General features: G+C 38.1%; 1 protein-coding gene across 2 annotated transcripts in view; it reads left to right on the forward strand.

Moving 5' to 3' along the window:
- Positions 1-15,776, forward strand: part of KIAA0825 — a 237,978-nt gene that overhangs the window by 90,047 nt on the left and 132,155 nt on the right. The window contains exons 13-16 of one of the 2 annotated variants that reach the window (XM_082074214.1): positions 1,205-1,344; positions 10,677-10,865; positions 12,292-12,606; positions 14,275-14,683. In XM_082074214.1, coding sequence (XP_081930340.1) covers positions 1,205-1,344; positions 10,677-10,865; positions 12,292-12,606; positions 14,275-14,683 — 1,053 coding nt within the window. The remainder of the gene's footprint in view (positions 1-1,204; positions 1,345-10,676; positions 10,866-12,291; positions 12,607-14,274; positions 14,684-15,776) is intronic. The other variant, XM_082074215.1, reaches the window with a different exon arrangement.

A 15,776-nucleotide genomic window follows, 5' to 3' on the forward strand; every position in this document is an offset into this window, starting at 1 on the left:
TTGTATGGAAAATCGTCGAGCCAGGGTATATTGTCAACAGTTATATATAATGTACCAGATGAAAATCACAAAGCCGTACATGAGTTTTCATGGCAGGAAGATGTAGCTCCTGATAACGAAGGCTTTAACTGATGCTGAAGGTGTTGTGTGTGTACTGGCAGATAATGTTTATGCCTGCATAGTTAATGAGTCAGTGCATATGTAGCTTTTACACTGGTGCATGTAAAATTTATGTGCATAGAGGTTTACATATGTGGTGCATAAACTCTCAGTGTTAGCAACTATTGTTGTATAAACTTGTAGCCAAAATGAATAAATACATTGGCTGAACATCAGCTGAAATTTAAATGTAAAACCTTCAAAATCATTAAAAATTAAACTTTCAAGGAAAAAAAGCACACGCAAGCCAATTTTGAAAATTTGAGAACAGTAGATACAATGGGTGATAAACATCTTGCGGGATGAGATTTTCTTTTTTTAATTTAATCTGATTGCTCCGGTGTGAGTTCAAGGGTTCGTGTTGTGTCACTGGATGAGTTCAGAGGAAACTCTGGAATATTTCTGTTTGGAAACCTAAACTTTTGCAGAGTGTGGAAACTGCAAACGGAAAACAAACTGCAATCTCCTGAAAAGCTAAAAATTAATTTGTTCTACACTTTCTCCCTGATGGCAAAGCAGTTATGCAACCAGTCTAATATTTCATGTGGATTTTTCAGGACATGTAATAACTGGTCACCCTAATGGGGAATCTTGCCGCCCTTTTGAGTATTCTCTCTGTTTCTTTGATTAAAATCTTCATATACTTTGTTCAGGACACTTTAGAGCTCTTACTAACGTAACAGTGAACTAAAGAATAATAGCCTTAAAGTTATTCAAGCACAAAAAAAAATTAAAAATGTGTAAAAAAATCCTTTTTGCCTCCTAGAACAAGGCAAACATGGTTCCATGAAAGAGATAACTGAGGTTGCTTTGTATCAGTTATAACTTTGGCAGGCTACCAAATGTTAATTTGCTTTTAGCTAGTTGAGATTAAATGTAATTCCTTCCCTGAGCTGCCTTAAAGTAAGCAAGCATGAAAGCGTTTTGAGAGTAATCTGGGAGGAATTGACATTTAAGGGAGCTAGCATTACATCTGCACTTTAAGGTTATTAATTTCATAGATAAATTAACCTCATTATTTTGTCTTTGTCTTGTATTTTGAAAGGACTCCATCAGCCAGAGAAATAGCAACCCAGGGCCAGCTGAAGCTGCTCTTGTCCCAGCCGTACTGTAATTTCAACTTGCTTTTGGAAACGTTGCTACATCACGATTGTCTCTTAGTGAAAATTTTACTAAGAAGTTCAGGTAGGTATTGATATTGTCAATCATTGCATTACTGAAAAACACAGATTTTTAACTACTTAAATATTGAAGGAAGGCTGTCAGCCGTTTTTCGTGGGGTATCAGTAGCCATTCAGCTATCCTTAGGGCACTTCTTGGATGGGTAAATGGGAATGTTTTGCAGTCCACCTGAGTATTCATAGTTTTAAAGCAGACTACAATTTGATAAAAATAAACTCCTATTGTAAACGCAAAGGAGCCAAAAGGAATTTGAACTTAATAGACCTTTGATACCACAGCTGCTTCACACAGATTTTTAAGTGGATTAATAGTCTGAAAGATCACTTTCAAAATTACATTTCAACAGTGAAAAGCTTCTTAGAGGTTTTGTTTATTATGTGTTTGTCACTGTAGGCATTCTAGAAGTACATTTATATGCTCCCTCATGTTAATGCTCTCATTAATGCCGCTATGAAAGTAGAATAAATAAAAGAGTGGTTCTACAAGGTTTTCTTTTCATTTTGCTAATACTGCGTTTGAAGCAACAAACCTTATCATGTCTTTCCTTTTAATACCTTTTGGATCAAATGATCAGATTTTTGAAGAGTTAACAGTATAATCACCTGTTCGACATAATTTTGCAGTAACAGTGAATGAGACTCTCCATTTCTATCTTTCTTTAGCAAAAGAATTCTCCCCTCTTATCAAAAAAACTATTGAGTCCACATAATATTAAATATAAATAATTTAGTTATGTCATTTTAAAGTGGTCTGACATTCGTCAGGGGCACAACATTGTCTTATTGAGAGCTGCACTGCATCCACTTGCCTATTCAAATACCTGTCATCTTTTACGGAGACTGGCTAATGTTTGATCAGGATCATGTTCTTACCCTAGTGTTATCCAGTATTGAATTTTACTAGCTGCTTAAATTATCACAGGTATTAAGTGACAGAATGTATTAATCTATTGACTGACCAACCTCTTGAGCCTCGGGGAAATATGTGCTAGTTTGAATTAGAAAATGTGCTATTTACACAGACTTTATTAAAGTAATTACAACACTGGTGTGAATAAACTTTTAGTTGAGATAAAGTTGAAACCTGCGATGATCCATATCTTCAAAATAAATTTCAATAGGATTAATTCTCTAACAATAAAATGATTGTATTCGTTATTCCTTCACCTGTACAGCAGCTGTCTGATGCTATAGAAGCTAATGTATTTTTTTTTTTGAGCTGTTAGGTATTAGCATAAGGAAATTTGGGCTAATAAGCTATACCTTAGTACTAGCAGTAACAGTTTTGGATTCCTCTGTTCAGTAGGATAAATGGCTTACAGACTTATATACTCATCGATACTAAAATTTTGCAATGTACAATATTATGCATGAAAACAGATAAAAAGCTAAGTATACCATAGTTTTTGAGTGATTTACATGAGTGATAGCAAAACTCCCTTGTATTCAACTAGATGGTAAGAATTTTTTTAATTAAAAAAAGCCTTGTCATGTTTTACTTTATTTTACACTTGATCTTTCCTTTTCCCTGTAAAAAACAGACCGGCAGGCAAATATTCTGTGTAAAGAGGCGCTTATCTGTAGGTGTATTTAGGTAATGATAACACTTTTTTGTATCGTGGGAATACTTTGGGGTACTTACCACAGGCATCACGCAAAAACATTTAATTTCATTGCATTCGCATTGTTCTCATATGGTTGTAGCATGGTAAGGGTCAGAAATAACGTATGTTCCTTGTCATAGTAGGGAGTGCTGTTGGGATTGGCAAAGTTGTTATCTCAGTAGAAAGAGTGTTTTGAGGGAATGCATATATGCATGATTCAGTGTTGCTAAATATAAGAACTTTGGCATATTTGTTGAAGCTATTGGAACTCCATATATGTACCTGTAAGCTATCAGGACAGGGAGGTTATAAGATTTGGACTTTTGTCGCCTTTTTGTGCAATTTGATACAAGAAATGTACGTAAAAAGTAAAATGCTCCTCAAATATGAAAACACCAAAGGCAATAAATCAAGAAACCCCAAACTGAACCATTTATTTGTCTCCAGCGAGTGTGACCACTGTGTAAAAGTCACCTTTGAAAATACAATTAAAAAATTGGGTTTGCATATTAGACCTCTATAACTTAAACTACCAGTCTAGATAGCCTAGATGTATTGAATTACAGCTAATTACAGTGTAATATAATCCCAGAGTTGTTTTCTATAGGTCCAACATTCAACAAATTTATTCTAAGGCATGTTCTTGAGTGAGTGAAGGGTCTGGGGCCTTTGCTGTGCCTTTGTGGGGGGAAATAAGAAAGGCAGATGAAACTCTGTTAATTTTCTGACAAAACAAATGGGTATTCAATTTTCTTGATGGAATTTTTTATCAGAATTGCTTTATCATCCATACATATGAAGCAGAAATGGATTATTTTGACAAGCAACAAATAACAGAGGAATAAAGGAAGTGGTGCTTGCATAATATGAGTTACTGACTCCAGAAGGTGCTGATGTGAGAACAGGAAAGGTGAAAGTGAAATCTGAGAATTTCTATCACACTAGGTCTAAATGCACAGCATGCCAGCAGAACCATGTCTGACTTCTCGTTTGAGACTCTTTATTTCCAGGAACCAGAAGTTATTCTTTGCAAAAAAGCAATAGCTTTATTGTATTGCATTGGCCCAACAGAGGACAAATACCAAAAAGGGAACTTCATCAGTCAACAGACACCTCACTGTTTATCAATAGCAGAAAAGAAAGAGGTGACTGAGAAGTTGTCAACAAGGCCTTCAACCCATCATCGCACCTCATAGATACTTTTCTTTAAGAAGAAGAGATGGTAGCACCAAGTTGATGACGTACAATAGAAAAAGCAATGTATTCCTTTAGAAAAAACCCTTTACTCATTACAATGGACACATGAGGCTACAGTTGTTACAGAGAGTTAATTTCATTTACTACAAACAACTTTAAAGTCAATAGTGGCATGTGGAGATAAACTGGAAGAAAACTGCCTTCACAGCAGGACGAGCCATTGGCAGTTTCACCAGATGTTTTTGGCTTGCACAATGCGTATTTGAGAGACTAATGGAAGAGGGTATTGTGTAGCCTGTGCAGTTAAACCTAGATGATATCTTGGTCCCCACTAAAACTTTGAAATAAGAACTGATAGAAACATTTGCGCATATTCTGTGATAAGGCTGCAAATCTGAAATTGGACCCGAAGAAATGTGAGATGCTTCAAAAAGAGGTAATTTACCTTGCATGCATAAGCAGAATGGGGAAGGGAGGATTTCCAGTATCAGCCAACTCCCTAGATACGAAGTTTTCTAAGACTGTGCTTTTATAAACCATTTTCTGGCAAGAGAAATTACTCAAAAATATATTTGTAGAATGGAAACATTTTTTCTTCCTCTGTTCCAATTCTTTGTCAGTTGTGCAGCAGCTTTTTAACTGCTACAATGTATAGTGTAGCATTTCAAGGCAAATTTTAAGCAGCAATTACATTTTAATTAAACGTCATTAAGTTAATTAGTTTTAGGCATTTAAAGGTAAATAGCACTGATTTTTCTTAAGTTACCCTAAAATAACAGTGAAAGGTTTTACCTTTACAAACTGACCTTACTTGGGAGGGTATTACAAAAGAAAGTGTGCATTCCCTAAATAAACTACCATCTCCATTAAAAATCCTTGGTGTTGGCTAAATCTGTATAGCAATTTAAAACTTGTTTTTTCAAGTACTTGAAGGTGATTATTTTTGTACTTCCTTATAATGATTCCTTGGACTTAATAATTCTGAGGGACAATCTACCACGCAACTGGAAAAACTAGCAAATGCATTAGTCCCGTAGTTTAACCACACACAATTTTTGGGTAATATAGTCTTGCAGGCTTTTCCACAAAACTTGGGGGTTAATTTGCAACACTGTCCTCATTAGGAGAATACAAGCATGTCTCTAAGAGGAATTTATATGCTTGTGCAGATATGCTGCTCCAGATATTTGTGGATCGTTTGGGATGAGATTGTGAGTGCCCCTGAAAGTTTTCTTAGCTTCATCATGGTAGCAAACTGCACCATGGTAGCCCAACGTTGAAACATCAGAAAACTATCTTTAAAGCGGGATCTCCTCAAAATACCCATTTGACTAATAAAATTATTAGATCCTGTAGCAGTGTAACCAGTGTGGTGAAATGGTGGACGTATTTACTGGCATGATGTACTTGTAGTTGTGAGGTCAATAGCAAGGGGACCTTAATCAGATATCCCGTTCCTTTTGATGACTTTCCAGTGATAAGCTAAAGAAAACAGTAAACAGATTTTATGGATTTTCTGAAATATCAAACAGGAATTTCCATTTGGACTGTAAAAGAGCCCTGATGAAAATCACGTACCTCTTGACATCGTTTGTGATAGTCTCTGTGACTGTGTCATATGATCATACAGATAGCTTTTCAAAAACCTACTCATTTATGGTAAAGAAAACCTTTAGACTGAATATGTTTTAAGAGGGTAACTTATTCAAAATTGATCCCAATACATGTGGTAATACAAAGCGGGTAATGTGGCAACAGAAATAAATTCATTGTTACCTCATTGAATTTTGTCTAGCAGAATGGCATGATTTCCGCATGCTGTTTCATAAAATCAGTGATGGAGGGACTCTGACAGTAGTGATTTTTCCGTTCGGCCCAGGTAAGACGGATTTCACAGAAGCCATTAACCCAGAGATTCATTAATGGGAGCTGCTTCTCAGATAGTTCAAAGTAAGGTGTTTGCGGAGGAAAATTTCTAAAGGGAGCTGAATGAGAGAAATACTATGGGATTGGTGATCTATTAGTATATCACAGAATCACAGAATCACAGAATCGACTGGGTTGGAAAAGACCTCAGAGATCATCGAGTCCAACCCTTGGTCCAACTCCAGCCCATTGACCAGATCATGGCACTAAGGCAAAAAAAGTAGTTTGCCAGTATGTTAATAATTTATGGGCAGCTGATGTAAAGTTTTTTACAGTCTTTTTGTCTTGTTTTCAAGTTTTTTAGTTGTCACAAATTCAGGATTTATTGGATTCACAGGTTGCAGCTGATATGGGAGATATTACTATTTGGGGTTTACTAAATTGGAATGGGTAGGGTTAAGATCCGCATTTCATTCAAGATTGAAGTACTATGATTTAAAATTTCTTTTTGGAATTAAAAACCGGAATAATAGACTTTCTGCCAAAATGAAGTCATATTCAAAGTTAGAATAGATTCTAGCTGTCAAGGCTGACTGGAGAATGATTGCATTGGAGAGGAGCACTCTATGAGAGACAAGTAAAATGATCTACCAGAACAGATAGAGAAAGAATAGGGAAACAAAAACGGTGACAGAAGAAGCACTGAGAACATAGCGCAAGGAAGCAAGTGGTGCAGGCTGCCTGCTGAAAAATTTTGTTCTGTAAACAAAATACATGCTTTTTGCATTCTTTAAATTCTCATCAGCTGCTGTGATTTAAGCTATAAAGAAAGCAGAAGTTTTATGCTCGTGGCAAATAGAAGAACTAACTGGCTCCATATTCACTTTCTCTACCTAAATGAAACAGCATGTAGAAATTTGAATTTTGGCTACATCTTTTGGTCAAAAAAGACAGCACAACTGTTTATAGCTTCTCTGTCTTGTTAGGATTCAATCGGGAAGAATTCTAGAATCAATAACAGAAGATTTTCTAAGCTGGGTAAGATCCATTTCGTGGCTAAATCAGTTGCAGATAAGAGCTGGATGAGTGTGATAATGTCAGAAAGTTACTGGGAGGTATTTCTGTCAGTAAGAAAGAAATGTGGATAAATTACATTAGTAAGTCTGCCTCTTTTAAATGTTTTTTTATAAATACATGGTACTATCCCAAGAGGTTAAGTGCATTGTTTTGTCATGGGAAGAGTGATTCATTGTGACTGGTTAAGGCATAGCTGTTACTCACTAGATAAATGATTTTATTATAAAAAGATTTATTAATAACATTAATAATATTTTTAATTTATTTTGGTGTCCTCTGTGCATATGGAACATTGTGCTATACGAGATAACACATAGTAGATTTTCTTCAACAAATACCTAACATATAGATGGTATTAGTGTATGGATGTAAGTCCTGCTAAAATGGAAAAGAAGCATCTCCTTTGAGCTTCCTATAGGAGCTTTAGATTTCCTTCACAGATTAGCTTTTGATATATAAATGCAGTGAGTGGAAAAAAGATAAATATATGGAGGGAAGCATCAGTGGGCAGTAAGTATGATGCCTATCATATAAATATAGTTCTTATGTGATGATTAACAAGGAGGCTGCAATGGAGCTCAAACTAAGATGAATATTTAATGTTATGACAGGTGAGCTAATAAATGTTAAAGAAAATTTCTAAGGCAAGAGGAATCTACATGTCTTTCTGCAGACTCCTAATTCATAATATTTAGCCAGCTATACTGATCAAGTTGTTAAACCTTTCAACCAGCTGACATTATCCATGCCAGTTCATCAGTCAGAAAAGTCAAGGATGTTGCATTTCAACTGGAGCTTTGAAGGGTCAGATGCTCTTATGATAAAGGCAACTATCTGCTTCAGGGTAAAAGAAGGAAAATCTGATGAAAGCATACTGATCTTGTGATGTTTAGCCTCTGAATGGCTCCCGAATGGATTCCTGAAGGTCTTGCTTAAAAGCACAAGACTTATGTTTTACACTGGTATCCTGGTTTTGTTTAAAACAAGACCAATTTTCTTTTAATGAATTTTCCTTTCAGCTAAATTCTCCTAGCTGCATTTATCTGAAGTTGGCTGCATGTTTTTCAGACAGTGTTATCTCTGGAGCTGATAACAGCAGGAATGGTGTGCAGAAAAAGGCCCAGGTTTATACTTACTGCTGTGACAGCCAAGGTCATTGATAAATTTTGGACGTCCCACAAGTGGAATGGTCATACTTGCAGGGAGTGGTGGACAGAACAAGTGACCAAAATTGACCAACTAGGTATTCCATGCCACCCACATCATATGCTGTATAAAACTGGGAGAACAGCAGGGTCTCGCTGTCTTTGTCCATGGCCAGAATCTGAAGAGGACCCTGCCTGTGATCCTAGGCCTGGTTCCAGGTCCCGCGTCCATGAATCCAGTTCTGTTTTACTGTGAAGTCCATCCCAGGAACCTGGGTGCCTGCATTACTTTATTATCCGCAGTAGTATTAGAGCATTTTTAACTTTCCAACTTGTCTCTCTCCCTTTTTCTCCTCTTCTCTTTCCTTAGTAGGGAGGGCAGGGGTTAACAGAGAGCATCTGCCGTGGTTTATTGTTGCCCTGCAATAAACAGTGACAGATTTATTGTCACCCAACATGGGGCGAGTGAGCAGGGCTAAGAGGGGCCTCTGGCAATCTGCCCGAACAGCTCACCAGGTAGCACAGGCGAAAGAGCATTGGGCTCTGGTTTGAGCAGTCGAGTTCTCATCACAGAATCCCAGGCTGTTTGTGCTGCAGGAGCTCTGTGTGTCCCCAGCGGAGCTCTGTGTGTCCCCAGCCCGCCCTGCTCACGCAGGGTCACAGAGCAGATCACACAGGATCCCAGGGGCTGCAATGGCTCACAGAAGGAGACTCCACACCCGCTCTGGGCAGCCTGGGCCAGGCTCTGGCACCTCCAGCAAACAAGGTTCTGCTCATGTTCATAGAATCATAGAATCATTTCAGTTGGAAGAGACCCTCGGGGTCATCGAGTCCAACCATAACCCAACTCTGGCACTAAACCGTGACCCTAAGAACCTTGTCTAAACACCTTTTAAACCCCTCCGGGATGGTGACTCCAGCACTGCCCTGGGCAGCCTGTTCCAATGCCCCACAGCCCTTTGGGGAAGAAATTGGTCCCCAGATCCAACCTCAACCTCCCCTGGGCAACTTGAGGCCGTTTCCTCTGCTCCTGGCGCTTGTTCCTGGGGAGCAGAGCCCGACCCCCCTGGCTCCAAGCTCCTTTCAGGCAGTTCAGAGATCAGAAGGTCTCCCCTCAGCTCCTGTTCTCCAGCTGAACCCCCAGGTCCCTCAGCCGCTCCATCACACTGTGCTCCAGCCCCTCACCAGCTCCGTTCCCTCCTCTGCACTCTCTCTAGTGCCTCAGTGTCCTTCTGATGATGAGGGGCCCAGAACTGCCCCAGGGTTGGCGGTTTGTCCCCCCCAGGTCCCAGCACAGGGACGGTCACTGCCCTGGGCCTGCTGGCCACCCCAGTGCTGGTCCCAGCCAGGATCCTGTGGCCTCTTGGCCACCTGGGCACACGCTGGCTCATGTTCAGCCGCTGTCACCAACACCCCCAGGGCCTTTTCCAGCCGCTCTTCCCCAGCTGCAGCGTCCATGGGGTTGTTGTGACCCCAGTGCAGGACCCGGCACTTGGCCTTGGTGAACTTCATACAACTGGCTTCAGCCCATCGATCCAGCCGGTCCAGACCCCTCTGTACGGCCATCCCACCCTCCAGCACACCAGCACTCCCACACAGTTTGTTTTTACGGAAACTTTCACTTTTGCAAACTAGAAATTTGAATTTCAAATGTTTAATTGGTTCTGTCTCTGGTCATCTGTTACTGTTGTTAACATCAAAAGTGTATTTCAGAAATATGTGTGGACCCGAGGTCTTTATCATTAGCACAGGTCAAAACCATTGAGTTATATTCTTTCAAACAAAGGTTTAAACACGTCATAATCCTTCAGCTGGCAGAATGTTTTGCAATAATTATGAAAAACATTGAGAAATACATGTTATGTAATAGCTTACCGCTCAAATCTATGGAAATCAATAGTTATCTTTGAAAACAGGTATCTGTATCTTAGCAGGGCTGAGATTCTCTTTTAAGGAACGGATTTCTTCTCGATTTCATCTTACAATGAAAAACAAAGCCAACTTATTTTGGGAACTATGCAGCTGCTGCTTTATTTTATGTAACTAAATAGAATTCTGTTATTTTACATGACTAATATATCTGTTAGAGCAGTTAAGCAGTAATAATTTTTTTAATGTGGTTCTACAGAAGTAGTACAATTTACTTCTGATTAATATTTAGTAAACAAGCAAATTCCAATTATGTACTGAGTGCATTTTGAATTAAATAAGGAAATGCCATAGTTTGCAAACATGCTTGAGACTTTTTTTAATAGCTACATATAATTCAGGAAGACATTCAAATATCATTATGCAGAGGAAGACCAGATTTCAGTATCTGTAAGTATTATTATTGTTTGAAATATTATTCAGATACAGTTTGCAGGTTTTTTTTATTAATACTATCTATTACTGTGAACTTGAATTACTTGGAAATTACTGTAACCATGTTTGTGTTTATTTTGAAGGAAATGAAGTATTGAATCGTGATGAACAAAGGTCTGTTTTGGAACAGATGAATAACAAACAGCCTACTCTGATTGAAATGATCTTCACAGTGTTGTCTTGCTGCACTTTATCACCCAAATCCCTTGGCATTGCTTTTGAGACCTACATGGAAAAAAAGCAGTTGTGGAATTCCTTATACAATATGACAGGTATTTAATTTATTAATAAGTATTTAACATCTGATGTTAGACCTTGTCAGTTTTCAGACATGTAGTGCATATTATTTGTACTTTAATAAATCAGATGAAACTATGGAAGCTTAATTGAAAATTATAGTTTAATCAAAGTGTTTCGAGCCATCAGGTCACCATAGCAGTGGTGAAAATTTGGAAGAAATCAGAGGTTATGGAGCACTGTGGTCAATCAGGATCCTGATTTCCTTGTCTGTCTTACCAGCAGGCTGGCAGAAGGTATTTTCTGTACCTCGCTTCCAATACAAGTTCTTTGTTTCTGTGAATTACATAGCTGCAGACATTTGCCGCTATTTAAAAGTAAGAAATAATTAAAGAAGGGTGGAAAAAGAAAAGGAAGGACTCCTGTTGAGGGAGACATAGTCTGGTGGGCATATAGACTCTGCTGTCAACAGGGTCCTGATTTTCCACGCGGAGGGGGAGCTGCCCTCACAATTATAGCAACTAATGCTCCCCCTAAGGAAAACGGTATCGAACCAGAAAAGAGAGGTGAGGTTTAGATGGGTGATCTTGCAAATGACGGCTAAAATGCAGGAAAACTCAAAAGAAAGGAAGAAGATGGGGGAGTGCAAGAGGGCAGATACAAATATCACAAAAGCAAAAAAAAAGGTGGTGGTAAAAGTGCTCAGATATTCCCTAGAGAAAAATAGCACCACAAAAAGTGGAAGTTTAAAGTGTAAGAGGAAGGAAAATACAGAAATACCGCAGGGAAGCTTCCAGAAAGGCCGCGCAGAGAGGAATTAAACTTAGATCAGCAAAATGTAGAGACAAGCGACGTGGCGAGGAAAGGACCTGACGTGTCAAAAGACATCTTGGGTACGTCCTGCAGCACTCTGCCCGACAACTGCTGCGCCACTGCGACGGGGAAGCTGCAATTCTCTGTGCTATTAAGAATGTGGAGAAGATTGATACTTGTCGTAATGTCAATAACGGTATTTAGGATGGTCTATTTTCAACATGCAGTCTCTGATAACATGCTATGTCTTTGTTGATGACTATTATTTGTATGCATTTTTCTTGCCAAAATATTATTTTTCCCTTGCTGTTTTCTAGCGTAACGGTTTGGGTATCTAATAAACACAACCTCATTAATACTGTCAAGACAAGGAAGTGTAGAAAACCAGGTCTACCTGTTCGCCTTATCGATGTCTAACAAATAGTTAAATGTATTCCATATAAAAAGGAAGATGTCAGTCAGCTTAAATTAAATTTTTATAAATGCATTGATGGAGAAATGAGGGTGAAGGAAATAAATTAATTTGTATTTTTTCAGTGCTGTATTAAGGTGGAACAAGATGCTACATTGTTTTGCTCTTTGGTTTGTAACAGACCAATAGGTCTAAGTTACCGTGAATCATAATGGCTTTACTTTTCTTTCCCTAAGAATTCCGAAACACTTCTTTCTGTAACAGATTTACACAAATGACTACGCTAACTGAATATTTAATAATTCTTCCTTCTGAAGTTTCCAGTTGTGGCGAGTCGGAGCCAGAGGTCATCAGATGCTTGAAGTTGACTTTGATTAATTCAGTCAAGGGTATTGTGAAGCAGATAATTTCTTTGATGCATTCATGGGAGGCAGCAGAAAACTATGGAACGTACCAGCACAAGCAAATAGTTCCTGAAAGTTTACTGAAAACGGTTCCAAAGGAATGGAATTACACTCCTCGGGAAATGAAGAGAAAAGAATCTGGGAAGTGTGGGTGAAATTTGTACCTTTTTGTAAATTCGTCATGAAAGCTTGTTACCCCCTTATTGAGTACATATCAAAAGTGAACAATTAGAGTTCATGAGTGTTGCAGTTTGAGATTTAACAAAACAATTCCCAAATGTCCTGTGGGGTTCTTTTTGAAGTACATACTTAGCGTTAAAATTCAATTATTCTTTCTCGAGGCTTATGCCCATGCACACACAAACAAGCTTTTAAAAATAATCAGTATTGTAGTACTGATAATAATAGTACTGAAAATGTTTTTAGCATCTGGCAGCAATAAGGTGCGATTCAGGGCAGAGTAAAGCACAGTGTCTGTGCTCTTGTCGTAATGGCTGTAACCAGTTCTTCTCTTAGTTTGCACCTTTCCAGTCAGGACTGTTTAAATTTGGATACACAATGTTGACTGAAATGATAACAACTTATTCACCCCAGCTTTGCCACACAGCAGTTTAGTTTTGAATAGCTGCCGCTTGGTTGTTGAAACAGTTCCTGAAGAAAGAGAAATAATTAATATTCATAGGAAGAGATATTTTGAAGGTGATTAGATGTAAAGTTGATCTGTGGTATATACTTCCATAAACTACTGTGCCTAAAGCCTCTGTTATTTGAAAAGGCTAACGCCTGGAAACATTTCACCATAAATTTATTGCCACCAAAATCTTACCTGATTATTTGCAATACTACAGCATCACTAGTATATTATGGCATGACGTTCTGATTGTGGGCAAGCCAGGCCATCAATCTGTTCTTTCTTTATATATATTTTGTGTTCAGCACCTCGAGGCACATTTGTGCACTGTCACTTCAGTCCCACTTCAGCCTAGAACTTGGGTGGCAGCTTTAGGCTGTCGCTAAGCCTGGACTGATACGTTGTGTGAGAGGTAAGACTCAGACATAGTGACAGATTAAATTGGTTATCTGACACCTAGGACAGAGCTGGCTTAAAACCCAACCAAGCAAACGCAGGAGTTGAGAATACAAATGCAATGAGTCCAGGGTTTTCTTGGTTCGTTTGGGTTTTGTTTTGGCTTAGTTTTTTTCAAATCTTGACTTGACTCTGTGTTGTGGGTCACATTTTGGTATATTTTTTTCACTTTAGATATGTCTTGGTCTTCGAGCAGCATATTTTCTGTAGTTATTTCCATACCTACTTTTAATATCAGGAATACTTAAAATACTGTACTTTATGTGAAAGTTGATAAACTGAAGTTTTGTAGGTTTGAACATAGAAGGGGATTGATATTAAACTAAACATTATAAATGTTTATATCCTGAGATACTTAGTGCAATATTGCACTCCTGAAGTTGAAAAAATATTACACTGCAATCCTGAAGACAACTTTTTTACCATTGTTGTCTTTTTTTGTTTATTCCATAAAAACTGTGCACAGCAGGACTAATTGGTAAGAGGGTCGCAGTCTGAATCCACATTTTCTAGGCTCTCTGTTTGTAATTCATTTTATTGTTTAGATTTTGTGGGACTTAGGTGGAGGAAGCAGAACTGAATTCAAACTAGAGTGTCGAGTACTTAAGCTTTTTCCCAATTTTCAGTACAAAAGAAAGTTAGAAATTATCATACAACATTCAGAAGCATGCTGCGGTAGAACTAGAATGTTAATGTTAATCATATCTTCTTTTCTTTCTTTTTTTAAGGCTTCACGAGGCTTGCAGCTCAGGCGGTATCTATTGTAATCAGCAAGTTACCTACAGTGATTGCATGTTTGCCTCCCCCAATTAAGTACTTCTTTTTTCTGGCTGAGAGAAAAATGTCAAGAAACTTTGCTGAATTGAGGAAAGCTGGTCTGCTTGTCTGGAACTTGATTGTAATTATATGTCGGATATTTGAGGATGGAAATACCGCAGAACTTTTAACAGGTGCAACACTTGACAGATGGAGCAAAGAAAAACTCAGTTTAGTTCGTGTGTGCTTGGAAAGTATTATGGGAAAACAGAAAAGTGGTCCTAAGCAAGTGACCCAGAAGGTTATACAAAGCATTGAACAGCAAAGACCAAACTGGATTGAAAGCCAGTTGCTGAAGGCAAGAAAATTGAGCACAGACTGGTAAGAACGTAGTATTTTTCAAACGCCGTTGTTTGTTCTTTATTTTACTGGATTATTGGCATGTTTGTGGCTATTGTTCAGTTTTAACAATAACAGATGAACAGTGATCTTATATGAAATGTATTAGTTCTTAATATTGGTGGCTTTATAGCATGTTTTTGCAACTTAATTGCATTGTTGAAGCTAAACCGTGGTTCTTTCATCGGAACCGTGTCTTCATACTACTTAGATTTCATATTTGTGGACAATTTAGTGGGTGTATCTTGCAGAATTTGAACAGGTACACTGACCAGAAGGCACCACGGTATATTTATAAGTTAATTTTGCTGTGCTGATTAAATGAAGAGGGACTACGAAAAGCTTTCAGTGTTCATCTGTGATTAAAAAGTGAGCATACTTCATTTTAAAACACAGCAAACCCGGAGGGCGAGTAGGATATATCAAAACAAGACAAGGAGAGTACCCTGCTGTGCCTTTCTCAGGAAACATCCACCTTCCCTGCAGATCTGACATTAGGGTCCAATTGTTTTAAATCCTTGTAATGATTTTTCAAGGAGTTTTGTACGCGTTAGTGTGTCTGTAGTTTAGTCTCTTTTACTGGTGAAGTCATGTACCATTTGGTAAAAATGCTATTAATTATCTTTCCAGTGTTGGATTTATTGGAGTTACAGGGCTTACTGAATTTAATCATTGACTACTGAAAGTAATATCGCTTTTTTCTGATGAATATTCTTGAAGATTGTGGTCGTTGCTATCCTGACAGTAATTGCCCATATAAACAAAGGATATAGCGGTTGTATGTCGGAATTGCTGATAGAGCGAACAGACCTTCATGCAGCGTTTCAAGGGACAGTACCTGTTTCTATGAGTAGTCAGTAATAGTGTCACACGAATGCTCATTGACATTGACCTTTGTAATCTTTACATTTCCATTTAATACTAATTTACAAGCTCTAATCCAGCGATTAAAAGATTGAAGCCAGATGCCGGTGGCTGAAGGAGTCATTGAATAAAAAACCCATAATGATAATGTGTAAATTGATACTTAAACAGAATGGTTCCATAATACAATTTCTCATGTCACTGAGAGAAT

The sequence above is a fragment of the Streptopelia decaocto genome (assembly GCF_964273445.1).
Source record: "Streptopelia decaocto genome assembly, chromosome: Z".
Taxonomy (NCBI): domain Eukaryota; kingdom Metazoa; phylum Chordata; class Aves; order Columbiformes; family Columbidae; genus Streptopelia; species Streptopelia decaocto.